This window comes from Eulemur rufifrons, chromosome 1 (assembly GCF_041146395.1).
Source record: "Eulemur rufifrons isolate Redbay chromosome 1, OSU_ERuf_1, whole genome shotgun sequence".
In the NCBI taxonomy this organism is placed as follows: Eukaryota; Metazoa; Chordata; class Mammalia; order Primates; family Lemuridae; genus Eulemur; species Eulemur rufifrons.
Genome location: NC_090983.1, coordinates 31,921,614 through 31,935,787, shown reverse-complemented (window position 1 = coordinate 31,935,787; position 14,174 = coordinate 31,921,614). Strand labels below are relative to the sequence as shown.

General features: G+C 41.9%; 1 protein-coding gene across 1 annotated transcript in view; it reads left to right on the top strand.

Annotated features, from left to right (window-relative positions):
• The window catches only part of LOC138395080 (aldehyde oxidase), a 65,600-nt gene that overhangs the window by 39,514 nt on the left and 11,912 nt on the right, over positions 1–14,174 (top strand). Inside the window, exons 21-26 of the mRNA XM_069487514.1 lie at positions 2,933–3,057; positions 4,570–4,703; positions 5,742–5,829; positions 8,370–8,456; positions 9,285–9,476; positions 11,161–11,388. Coding sequence (XP_069343615.1) covers positions 2,933–3,057; positions 4,570–4,703; positions 5,742–5,829; positions 8,370–8,456; positions 9,285–9,476; positions 11,161–11,388 — 854 coding nt within the window. The remainder of the gene's footprint in view (positions 1–2,932; positions 3,058–4,569; positions 4,704–5,741; positions 5,830–8,369; positions 8,457–9,284; positions 9,477–11,160; positions 11,389–14,174) is intronic.

Sequence of the window (14,174 nt, the reverse complement as noted above, 5' to 3'; positions counted from 1 at the left end):
TTAGTAGCTTTTGGGCTTTAAGGGCCTCTTATTAAAATGTAAATATGCCTGGAGGAATCACTCCTAAACTCATAGTGGGATAACATTTTATCTCAAGGATTAGTTGATCAAATTGGTTTCCAACCGAGAGAGTTGAGAGCAACAGCCTAGGGCGAAGAGGGGGCACCGAGGTGGGGGCTGCAGGAGTGGGCAGTGCAGTGGAACAGGGCTCTAAACCGTTGCCTACTTTGCAGGTTTCAGTAGAAACAACTCTACCTAACATTTTTTCAGCTCTGTATATTATAAATAAAGTAAATATGTAACAAAATAAATTCTTATTGGACAGGCAGAATCAGTAATACTGCAAGCCATGAATTTGAGCCTAGTGACAACAACATGGGTTTTCAGACTTTGCTAAAAGCTAAAATTGAAGTTAAGATATGAGCTCTTGAAATTTAATGTTTATATCTTATAAGTGAAGCAGAATCTATCTGTTCATTCTTCTGTGCTCTTTATTCAGATTTCGGATAAGATAACGAAATCCAGACTCCAGTACAAAATACTTCTTCAGGAATCTCCCTCAAACAATTTGCAAATCACTATTATTGGGTACATTTTGAAGTTTTGAAAGTTCTACCTTCCACCTAACACAATGGTTGATCATAGTTGTATTGTTTGTTCCCTCTGTTTTTCTTCCCCACTTACCCCGCCTTCCTGTGGGTTGCAACATTTTTAGAATTTCATTTTGATTTCCCTATAGTGTTGTTGAGTGTATCTCCTTGTATAGATTTTTTTTTAGTATAATGACATATAATAAAATTTATATATATAAAATATCCCACTGGTATCAACATTTTACCAGTTCAAGTAAAGTGTAGAAACCTTACCTCCCTTTATGTCCTTTTACTCTACTCTCCCCTATTTATAATATGATTGATAATCATCTTAAATGTTTTTTCTACATACATTGAGAACCTCATGAAGCAATGTTATAATTTTGCTTGAAACACAATTTAGAAAACTCAAGAGGAGAAGAAAAGTCTTTACCTCTATTTTTGTTCTTTCTGTTGTTCTTTCTTTCTGATGTTCCAAGATTTCTTTTTTTTTTTTTATAATAATTCCCTGTCTGTTTCAATAGCTTCCCTTTGCCATTATTTTAGAATAGGTCTGTTGAAAACAAACTCTCTTAGTTTTCCTTCATCTGAGATTTCTTTTGATTTATTTTTCATTCTTGAAGGATATTTTCACTGGATATGGAATTCTGAGTTGACGGGTCTTTTAGCAATAGAAAATTTTTACACTACTTCCTCTGGCCTCCATGCTCTCTGGTGAGTAATCTGCTGTCTTTCAAAGTGCTCTCTCCCTATAGATGAGGTAGTGTTTCTCTCTTGATACTTTCAAGACGGTGTCTTTGTCTTTCTGAAGTTTGACTGTGATGTCTCCTGGCATGTATTTCTTTGAATTTATCCTATTGCATTGCTCAGCTTCTTGAATCAGTAGGCTTGTGTCTTTTGCCAAGTTTGGGAAATTTTTAGCCATTGTTTTTTCAAATACTGGACTTCAGTGACACAAATATTAAATCTATCTTTTATTATAGACACACAGGTTCCTGAGGCTCAGTCTATTTCTTTCCAGGCTATTTTTCCCTCTTATTCAGGTTTGTTGATTTCTATTTTTCTGTGTTCTTGTCCACTAATAATATCCTCTTTTCTCCCTATTCTATTGTTCAGCCCATCCATTGAGCTTTGAAATTTTTTCTTGTTGTATTTCTCAATTTTAAAATTTCCATTTGATTCTTTTTTTATATACTTTCTATTTCTTTGCAAAGACTTTCTATTTTTTCATTTGTTTCAGGTGTTCCTATAATTGCTCAATGAAGCATTTTTATGATGGCTGCTTTAAAATCCTTGTCAGATAATTCCAACATCTGTGTCATCTCAGTGTTGGCATCTGTTGATTTCTTTTCTCATTGACGTTGAGAGTTTCCTGATTCTTGGTATGAAGAGTAATATTTGAACATTTTGGATATTATGTTATAAGGCTCTGGATCTTATGTAAATCTTCTATTTTACTAGAATCTTCTGTTTCTCCAGACTATTCTAACCCCTTGCTGGTGGGGAAGAAGGGGGTAATACCTTGTTACTGCCAGTTGGAGGTTAGGAGTCCAGGCTCCCCAAGTGGTCTCCACTGGCACCGCCCCAGCAGAGGGGTTGGGACACCTCATGGCAGCCTGATGAGGGTGGAAAGTATAGGTTTCCTACTTAACTTTTACAGGTGGAAGTTGGGTTGCAGTCTTTTTCTGTGGTGTTTGGCTAGAGTAGAGTGTTTATTGCCTAAAAATTTTTCATCTTCCTCGGCTTCCCCTTTTCTGGTCTTTTGGCTAGAAAGAGTAAATTTTTTTTTTCTGTCTTTGCCTATTGGTGTTTTTAGATTGCTGGCTTTTCTAGAACTAAGTCTGGAATCTATGAGGCAAACAACAACAGCAAAACCCACTGAACTCACTGTGTGTCTTTCCTTGGGTCCTGAAGTCTCTACCAGGTCTGCCTTCTTCTCTTTACCTTTCAGAGTCTTCTTGTATTTGTTTTATATATAATATTCAGGATTTTCAGCTGTATATAACAGGAAGAACAGGGAGAAGTACATCTATTTAATCTTCTCCTGGAACTGGAAGTCTCCTTGCCATAGTATTTTGACTCCAGAAAGTCGCACATGTTTTCCTAGGGCTCTAGGACCTAGCATATTGGCAGACAATAACAGATTCCGGCAGGACCCTACTTCAAATCCACAAGTATACTGAAAGCTAAGCATTGCTATTTGCGACCCTTCACCGTGCAGCGTGCTGGCCCAGCAGAAGCACTGTCAGTGGGATTTCTGCACAATGAGACAACAGCTGGGGGACACCACCTGTACTTTCTGGTTGCTTCCTCAACTTTCATGTATTTTCCTATAACAGGTGAAATATATATGGGAGGTCAAGAACATTTTTATATGGAAACCCAAAGCATGCTTGTTGTTCCCAAAGGAGAGGACCAAGAAATGGATGTCTATGTGTCCACACAGTTTCCCAAATACATACAGGTAACATGAGGCCACTGTGGAGGGGACATGGTTTCTGCCAGAAAAATGTACAAAGAGCAATTAGAGATAAAAATGTTCTTTCTTCAGGAACTGAAGAAATACTGAGTATTAGTAGCCATACTGATTTGGGTATTAATAGCCATATGATTTCAGAGCTTTTAGAAGAGTATTATTAAAGTAGGGGCCTTTTGTTGGAGGTTCTGTAACTATAAAACCAATTGTGGAATCAGCAGGTCTCTTTTGCTCTGCTTTTGGCACTGTTAACACAAAAGAGAAAAGAGGAAGGCCTGCCCCCCAGAGCTTATGCTACCTCACTGATACGAAGCAGTTAGGAAATAGTATTGGGAAAAGAAGTAGCCAGGTGCTAAATCAGCTAAGTGAAAATGTACATGGGTGTAGAAATGAAGAGAAAAGAGAGTTTGCTGAGGCTAGAACCACCTAGGTAGACCCATGAAGAAGAAGTTTTAAGTCTGGATTCATGGTAAGAATGATGCTTGTCTACATTGTAGGAGAAGAGAGGCCATTTCGAGGCAAATCCACGGCAAGATCAAATGCCACTCATTCATGTATTCACTCATGCTTCTGCAAACATTTGTTGCCTGTGTCCTGTATCCCAGGCAACACGCGTGAAAGGAAGAAGGAATGGCACCGTGACTACCTGAGCTGGAATGGAGGGTGCCTTACAGGGAGGCTAGGTTTAAGCACCAGGGGGAAAGTAAGGGAAGCAAAGCAAAGCGCTCTTGATTCAGTAGGTCATAAGGAGCCAGTGCCGTTACCAGAGGATAGGAATGTGAGGATCTGGAGAATTGCCTTGTAGAAGGTGGGCACAAAGTAGGGTCAGATGGCCTCTTTTCTGGGCCTATTCTGCTATTCACTCCCTGTGTGATGGTGGGCCCTCACTTCAACCATCTTGGGCTCCCTATCTATAAAAATTGGTTGTTAAGATTAAGTGACCTCCAAACATTATGATGGCAAGAAAGAGCATCCAGGGAAGACCAACTGGTCAACTTTAGCAGTAATCCAAATGGGAGGTGAGAAGTGCTCATTCTCCTGGGAGATGGTAGAATGTAAGGAAAAGACCCAAGTTGGGAGAGCCTTGGAAGGCCACAAAATCTCACTGCTTTAGGAAACATGTCCCTCATGTGAAAAAAGGACACTTTGGGTGTGGTTCATAGGGAAGATACAAAAAAGTATTAGCACAAAATCCAGTATCTCACTGGTAGTGAAGAGATACTTGATATTAATAATAGTTTTGGCAATGTCCTTATAGCCAGATGTTGCTGAGAGCAGCTGGGGATGCCTGCCAAGGTTAGACATTGTCCTATTATTTAGCATAGCCACCCAGTTTGGGCATCATGTACAGCATCTTGGAATAAAAATGTGCAGTGGCTGTCACACCCCCACTTCAGGGGACAATTTCTTTTTGTTAAGGTCATGGGTGTGACAATGATAGTCACAATTGTGTCCTTGCTGAAGATGAGTCAAATTAATCAGAACTGTTACTGTTCACAGGACATAGTTGCCTCAATCTTGAAGCTCCCAGCCAACAAGGTCATGTGTCATGTAAGGCGTGTTGGTGGGGCGTTTGGAGGGAAGGTGATCAAGACTGGTGTCATGGCAGCTGTCACCGCATTTGCCGCAAACAAGTATGTGGAGAAAATCTGCTAAATATCCTACAAAATAAAATGAAATCATGCTGAAAGCTCTCAATATCAGGATTAATGAAGAAGAATCTGGGCCAAGATTATTTAAAATCACATATAACATACAAACATAAGCAAGCTGTCAGCTTATTATAAGCTACTTGTCTTATATTGTCAATCTATATCCATAAGAATCAAAGTAAGAATCAATTACTTTAGACATGACTTCCTTTACTTAGAAGAAAGAAATATATATATATACACATACACATATATATATACACACACACACATATATATATATGAGAGAATCAATTACTGAAAAGAATGAAAGCCACAGAAAAAATATTACCTGGAATACCTGGAAAGTAGACAGAAACAGGTCCTGAATGGGTAGGGGTTACTTGTCCTTAGCACCTGTTGGACTGACCTATATATGTATAGGTCATTTATATGACCTTTTGGACCATATATATATAGTCTTGCTTTAAATAGAGACTTTGCTTCTGTTATGTTTACATTAATTTATATTGTTATTTTCCTTTGAGTATCTTAAAACATCATCATAGGAAATGGTCTTTGGAGCAGGCACACCTAGGAGGCTTAATTTCTTTGCTGAGTAATATAGGTCAGTTCCAGCAAAAAGACCTGGATTCCAGATCTGTCCTATCAGGGAGCACTTGGCAGTTAGCATCTTCATTTGTGCCAGTTTAAAATGTGGCCTTGGAAACATTTGCCCATAGCAGAGGTAGTTATCACAGTGGGAATACCCCCAGAGCAATATCCTGGAGACTTGAGCATCCAAGAACCTCCCTCCCACAAGTAGCAAATGCCAGGCATCATGCCCTAACCCAAAGGGAGGGGAGGCCACCTGGTATGACTGAGATCAGCAGAAGCTGGGTGTGTAGGGTAGTTCTGTGGTTCTGTGATGCATGTGGGCATCACTCAGCTCCACTCAGGCTCTCATCAGGAGTTATATAAACCCCAGATAATACCTACTTGGTAAAAAAGTTTACTTCTCTTGCTTTTTTGCTATTTTAGACATGGTCGTGCAGTCCGCTGCATTCTGGAACGAGGAGAAGACATGTTAATAACTGGAGGCCGCCACCCTTACCTTGGAAAGTACAAAGTGAGTAGAAGAAGAAGGTGTGGGGGAAGGATTTGTGTTGCAAACACAACATTCCATCAAGGCAGGGGGCAGTGTTTGGCTACTTTCTAATGGGGAATGACTAGGAGCAAATCAACACGTCATCTAACTTTCTATTCCTTGTGCTGACTGTTTAATCACTGACTGATTCAATGAAGCTTTCCTGCTTTGCTCAAAGATACCAGTTTAAGAAAAAATACTAGCTGGTATTGGCTGTTACAGAGTGAATAATTTGAAAACATGAGGATATATGTCTATGAAAGTAAATCTGATAACCATGCTTATTCCCACATGTAAAAGAGGTGAAAATAGAATAATCCCCATAATAATAGTGTTATGTGAAATAGCAATTATTTGCAGGTGTGTTCTTCATTTTTCAATACATTATGGATATTTTTGTAAAAAGGGTCCCAGAAATTTCTAGGAAAATTTTCATAGTAGAATGTAATTATACTTTTGCTTTATAAAATATAATTTTACTTGTCACAGTAGGCTAACTGCTCTAAAAAATAACTAAAAACTCTCAGGGACTGAGACATTAAAAAGTAGACAAAAGACCTGAACAGAAGCTTTTCAAAAGAAGATAGACTTATGGCCAATAAACATGAAAAAATGCTCAACATCTCTAATCGTCAGGGAAATGCAAATCAAAACCACAATGAGATATCACCTAACTCCAGTGAGAATGGTTTTTATCAATAAGTCCCAAAACAACAGTTGCTGGTGTGGATATGGAGGGAAAGGAACATTATACACCCTTGGTGGGACTGCAAACTAGTGCAACCTCTATGGAAAACAGTATGGAGATACCTCAAAGAACTAAAAGTAGACCTACTATTTGATCCAGCAATCCCACTACTGGGTATTTACCCAAAGGAAAAGAAGTCATTTTATCAAAAAGACACCTATACTCGAATGTTTATTGCAGCCCAATTCACAATTGCAAAGATGTGCAATCAACACAGGTGTGCATCAATTCATGACTGGATTAACAAAATGTGGTATGTGTGTACCATGGGGTACTACTCAGCCATGAAGAAGGATGACTTAATGCCTTTTGCAATGATTTGGATGGAACTGGAGACCATTATCCTAAGTGAAGTATCTAAAGAATTGAAAAACTAACTCCACATGTAGTCACTATTAAATTGGAACTAACTGAAGAGAACACATGTGCTTAGAGGGAAGTAAAACTTAATGGAAATCAAACAGAGGGGAGGGAAGAGGTGGGGATGGGTGAAAACCTACCTAACGGGTACAATGAATACTATCTGGGTGACAGGCACACTTAGAACCATGACTCAAGCATTATAAAAGTGATCCATGTAACCAAAAATATGTATACCCTTATAATATTAATACTTTGAAATTAAAAAAAATGAAAACATAATCTCAAGTTAAGAGATGAAGCACACATGGTAAAACCATGGGGAAAGATGAATATGAGTCATAGTATATCCATGAGTCTTCTTAAAGAAGGTGAAACATAAATGTCCCTTCAAGAATGAGTATGCAGAAAGAAGGCATGCCAGATGGTGGGAATAGTGACAGCAAAATCACAGAAGTGGAATGACATGGCATGTCTGGGAGGGGCAGGAGTGAAGGGAGAGGGGGAATGGCTACAGAGTGCTTCCTGGAGGGTAGCGAAAGAGGATAGGTTGGTTTAGGTGGAGCCTGACTGAGAGGGGCCTGGAGTCACTTGCTCTCATAAGAAATACTGAGACTGAGTAGTTCCTTGATCAGTCTAGTGCCATATCTAAACACGGGTGCTTTGGGGAGGGAAATAGGATGGCCTGGGGAGAAGAGAGGATGGAGGCAGGTGGACCAGCGGTGGCAGCGGATGCATTCAGACATGAAGCCATTGGGGTCTGAGATAGGATGGTAAGATGTAGAAGAGATGAGTCCAAGAGCCATTGTAGTGTAAAATAAAAAAGGATTTGGTGAAAAGTTTGGCAAAATACAATGGAGAACACAACCACAAACATTACTTGGAGAGTTCTAGAAGAAACAGACAAGTTGGAAAGAGGAACCAATCTGGAAGGACAGTGATGAGCTTGTTTGTGTAAGTGTTGGGGAAGAAGTGACAACAGGACTTTAAAGCAGAAATGTCATTCACCACCACGGGACTTTGTTAAAAGGACTGGGTTATAGTGATAGAAGCCATCATCACAGGGTGATTAAAACTATGAGAAAATAATGTTTTCTGATGGAGAGTAGTATGAGGATAGGAGACAATATTTGTAATAGTCATACTAATAATTTATATTGAGAACACTTGCTATGTTTCAGACACTTGCCCATAATTTTCTGTGCATTACCTTATTTATTTCCATTTCACAGATAGTGAAATAAGTTACATAGCTTGCCTAAAATTACAGCACTAGTCATATATCCAAGACATCACAGCCAAATCCAATGTCATGAAGCTTTTCCCTATGTGTGGAGGGTTCACAAGGGGCAAAGTAGACTTGAGAGAGGCTTGCTCCTGGCACCAGTACCAAAGGCCAGTTCTCCTCCCCCAGGCTGGATTCATGAATGACGGCAGAATCTTGGCCCTGGACATGGAGCATTATAGCAATGGAGGCGCCACCCTGGACGAGTCATTATTTGTAAGTGTTTTAAGAAGCAAGTTCACATTCCTGAAAGAGTGTTACATAAAATGATTTCACTCAGAAAATGTTCAATAGTTAAGTAATATTTAATTATGAAAGTATAACAGTCATTATTGCAGGGGTAGGCACGTGTTACTGGCGCCCACAGCGTGAGCCCAGAGGTGTTGGCGGAGTCTACATCTGTGTGTCATCTCCATGTTTCCCTCTAAGTATTCAGAGCTTTTCCCACACGCGAACATGAGACCAGGCTTTCTCAGCTTTGGCCCTACTGACATTCTGGACTGGGTGACTCTTTATTTTGGGGGCTGTCCTGTGCTTTGCAGGATGTTTAGCAGCATCTTTGGCTTCTGCTCCGTGGATGTCAATGACACCGCCACCCCCAAGTCCTTAACAACCAAAAATGTCTCCTCCAGACATTGCCGAATGTCCCCAGGAGGCAGGTATTGTCCCTGGTTAAGGACCAATGCATTAGACCCAATGCCAAAATATTTTTTTCCATTTTCTCTGTTTTCTAGGATATTATATTCATTACATTCTGTAGACCCAGTGCTTAGAGCCTATGAATATTTCAAAGGCTTCTGTAAATGTTTGAAATCTGAAAAAAAATGCATTAACTCTAAAATATGAAAAGAAAAAAATAAGTACTTCAAAAGAAAAATTATTCAAATACTTAAAGATTATTTTACAGCAAACATTCAGGGTGTGAGTATATTTAGCTTGTTTGATGTGATGTAGAGGGACTGCCATTTCCAGCCGGGTTTGGGTCTGAGTCTTAGGCTGGGGAGACAGGTACAGGCTTATCACATCAACTCTGGATTTCTCCAGGTGATAGAAATGGGAATTCTGAAAATGGACAACGCTTACAAGTTCCCCAACCTGCGCTGCCGGGCTTGGGCATGCAGAACCAACCTTCCATCCAACACGGCGTTTCGCGGGTTTGGCTTTCCTCAGGCGGGGCTGATCACCGAATCCTGTATCACGGAAGTTGCAGCCAAATGTGGTCTGTCCCCTGAGAAGGTAATACTAAATTAGTCTCGCACACAAAAGACTGAGAATTCAGAGGTGGGGGGCCTTTGGCGGTCATTCAGGTTGACAAATTTAAGATCCTGGGGGGCAAATGATTGGCTCCAGGTAACCCAGCTGACTAGTTAATATAAAGCCAGGGCTCCAAAGTTCAGTGACCTTTGTCTCACTCAAAATCCTTCTCAAAAATCCTGGAAACTGAGGAGCACTGGCTCCTCAGACGAGTGAGCACTGGCTTCTCACCTGGTTAGTGACAGGCCTCCATCGATTGAGGGCATAACCACTACCAACAATTCCACTAAGCCCCTCATTCCCTGCCTCCCTAACGTCTCAGCAAGCTGGGAAAAAGTTGGTCATTTTAGTTATTCAAATGGTCTCCTTTCAGTTCTTTAAGTCTCAGCCCCAACTTCATTCATTAACAAGGAGATTTCCCTCCCTGGGGCCTCTTCCACCCCAGACCCTGCAGTGGAGTTAGGGTGGGGAGAGGTGGTGAGCTCTCTCTCACCCCTGCTCCTCCCCTGTGCCTTCTGCTGTGATGTCCGTGCAGGGAGGAAGAGGAGGAGGACCAGGGAAAACAGACAGCCTCTCCTCATGTGACGTCTCCCAGGGAGCTCGCAGTCCTCTCTTTGGTTCCATGTAGCCACTTTTCAAGTATGTTGTCTGTGGCTCCATTTCTGTCAGCTCTTCCAGAAATTGAAGTCCCTGATGAGAGTCAGTTAACTCTCCACTGACCTTCAGTGGGCACCTCACGTAGCAGTCCTTGGAAGGCCCCAGTCCCCATTCATCTACCTTCTTCCCCCCATTAGACTTTATGGCCGTAGGTAGGAGCCACCTTCCTTATGTCTCTTGGACTTGGTTTGGGGTGGGGGGTCCTTGCCCCTCCCTTCCTGGCCGTCTTACCACAGCCTCTCTCCCAATGTCCTGCCACATTTGGTAGCAGTAGGGAGGAGAAGCATGTGAAGCGCTCTCCTCATCCCCAGGGAAGCTGGAGGAGAGAATAGCCTCTTACCATCACTGCTTTCCCAAAACAGCACAGCTCTCTAATTTCTAGTCTTTCTCTTACAAAATGACCTGAGAATTTTTTAGAGTATGTGTCTGTAATGGCCCCGTCAGCCTGGGGAGGAGGCTGGCCACAGCCGCTGAGAGTTTTCTCCTGAGAATGTGTGATACTTGGGTTCTTTTACTCAGTGCTTCAGACATCCTAGGATAGAATCTTTTAATTTTTTCTTCATCCTAGATATTGGTTATGTTTAAGCAAACTTTCACATTTGCATGTTTTGGAGGTGAGTGGTCTTATCTGGCCACAGCATCTGAACAATCCAAATCATGTGGCCTGGATGACCTTTCAACAGATGTTCCCAACATAGCCGGAATTAGGAGTCTGTGGTGTACCTGGACTGTGTCGAGTCCCATAGGAATATAGGGGAAGGATCCCTTCCTTTGAATTTGCATGACAGCAGCGTAGAAAGCATTTAAGTAAGTGCTAACATATTTGATAGAGGCTCCAAGTAAAGGAAGAGGAGAACGCTGTGTGTGGGGAAAGGCCTCCACAGGACTAAGTAGGACTCAGCTTGGAGCTTGTAGGATGGGCAGAATTTGACCAAGAGGACAGTGAATAGGCGAGACTACATCTGCTGGGCTCCCTGTACCCCTACTTTAATCTTCTTTTCTTCCATAGGTCCGAACGATAAACATGTACAAGGACATTGATCAAACACCCTACAAACAAGAGATTAATGCCAAGAACCTGATCAAGTGCTGGACAGAATGTATGGCCATGTCTTCCTTCTCGCTAAGGAAAAAAGCTGTGGAAAAATTCAACACGGAGAATTACTGGAAGAAGAAAGGGCTGGCCATAGTCCCCCTGAAGTTTCCTGTCGGCCTTGGCTCAGTCGCTGCTGGTCAGGTCAGTTCTCCAAACACAGGTGGGAACACACCCAGAAGTGGCCCAGACAAAACAAAAGATATTGAGGAAACTTTTCCTTAAGTCAGGTTAGCCATGGGGATGCAGGACCCAGCTGTTAAACTTCTTGCAAGTTGTGCTTAGTCAAGCCAGCTTTATTCTGGAGGAGACAAGAGCTCCTCAGCCCACATCCCCACAGTTGGTGAAAAACATTCCTGCTGGGAAACTGGGGGACTTGAGGTTTGCTCCTGGCAATAAGCAGTGGAGCCAACTTGCTCTGGGCCCGGATGGCTCATGTGGAAAGTAAGAGTGCAGGACCGACGCTCTCCACGACTCTAGTCTGGTGATTCTGTGTCGCTGGGCTGTGAAATAGAAACGGAAGCTGCAAGGCATATGGCGCCCCACTCCTTTTGGGTGGGTTGGGTTGGGGTAAACTAAAGCCAGAAAAGTAAATCACTTCAATAACTTTTTAACACAATTTTCAGAGTTTGTTCATCTCATAGCTGTTAAAAATTTAAAGGGGAGGACTGGGAACTTCTTTTGTAGTTTATTTTCTTTATTGGATTAAATAAATGCCCTTGCTCTGTTGCTAAATCCCAGTTGCTGTTTCCACCTCTTCATTCATGAGTGAAACTTACCCCTGACGGCTGGTGAGGGACCGTGCTGTTCTGGCTCACGGTGCAGTAGTGATGGGGGACCCCTATTCATTTTCCTACATATATGTATTCTTGTATGTACAGATAAGCCAGAGGAGCCCTCACAATTGGTGTCACTCCTCTTTGCAGGATTCATGCCTTCGGCCGAGCCATGAGGAAGGCACGGCAGGCGTGTTGCCTGATCTCAGAAGAGCAGCGAATGGGGGGAGCAGGGAGAGGAGCATTAGTGTGGATGTCATATGTTGAAACCGGAGCTGAGGAGGCCAGGAAAAGTGGGGGTGGGGGTCCTCTCACATTCCTGAATCCATCTGTTCACCTAACTTTCCTAGTTGAGCCTTGGAGTAGCTTAGAACGTTTGCATGCAGCTTTGATTGTAGGCAGGGGTGGGTCAGAGAAGTAGTGTTATAAAGGATGATCTTATTGCAGCCTTCTCATTCCTTGCCTGCTTGTGATGGCAGAAAATGACACAGAGCCATTTAGTCATCGGCACACAATTTACTCAGATGCAAGAGACAAAGGGCTATGGGTGAGGAACTAAGGCAAAAACAAGGTTATTAATGAATGACAAGAAAGTGAAACAGCCACATTGCTGATATGGAGAAAGTCTTAGTGGAATGGATAGAAGATCAAATCAGCCACAACATTCCCTTAAACCAAAGCCGCCTTCTGGATGAGCAAAGAAAGTGGTTTCTTGAGATGGAGTCTACTCCTGTGAATCTGCTGTGAGCATTGTTGAAATAACAACAAAAGATTCAGACTATCACATTAACTTAGTTGATAAAGCAGAGGCAGGTTTTGAGAGGGTTGACTCCAGTTTTGAAAAAAGTTCTACTGTGGGTGAAATTATATCAAACAGCATCACATGCCACAGAGAAATCTTTCATGACAGGAAGAGCCAATCAATGCAGCAAACTTCACTGTTGTTTTATTTTAAGAAGTTGACACAGCCACCTCAACCTTCAGCAGCCACCACCCTGATCAGTCAGCAGCCACCAACATTGAGACAAGACCCTCCACCAGCAAAAAGATTATGATCATTGAAGGCTCGGATGATTGTTAGCATTTTTTTAGCAATAAAGTATTTTTAAATGAAGATATATATATTTTTAGACATATGCTATTGTATTAGACTATAGTACAGTGTAAATGTAAAGCATACTTAATAGACTACAGTGTAGTGTAAACATAACTTTTATATGCACTGGGAAACCAAAAACCTTGTGTGACTCACTTTGTAGTGAAACTCACTTTATTGCCACGATCTGGAACCAGACTTGCAGTCTCCCCAAGGTATGCCTGTGCTTAATTCCTGCTCTGAGAACACTAAAGGGCACGGACAGTCCCTAATTAGCCTCTGTGTTTCCAGTGCCTTACCACAGAGCATGGCACAGAGTAGGAACTCAAACATCTGAATGGCTGAGACATTTGGGGAATCTGTGCGATTAAAGCTAACTTCTCACCAATACCAGTAGTTGTTGCTTGAAGATTTAAATTTCCCCGACTAAGCCCTCTATTCATGTTGGAGAACCATCTGCTCCAGCACTCCAGTTGTGCCGATTTTGTAGATGAAGCTTTGCAGAATTATCTTTTGTAGTTCTAACAATGAGCCATCCGGTGGTGCCACTTAACTAAACTGAATTTGATATTTTAAATGGCCCGAGGAGATTGCAGCATCACATGGAACAAATTACTCAGCAGTCTTTGATAGAAATGCTGCCCTGGACACGCAGGCTGAGTGCTGTCACCAGCAGGGTCACACAATGTAGGAAATGTACAATCCACTATAATTGTAGCTCAATCAAATGTGCCAAGTCCAACTATGAATTACACCCACTTTCTGCAGAGCCAAGGAGGCCAGATGCAGAGTCTACAAGCTTAAACAAGAGATCGAAAGGCTATGCTATTGCAAATTCACTTATCAAACATTTATTGAGCACCTACCACAGGCGAGACACTATGTTCCATTCCAAGAAATGCCTCTGGACATAGTCCTTCCTTTCCGGGGACTCACATTCTAGCCAAGTTCAATGATGTGCCACAGAATGGGGCCCAGGAGCTACTGTCGCAGCTGGCATTACCTGGCATCTAACGCACAACCCTACGGCCGCCAGCTCTGGGCTCTGTGTAGAGGAA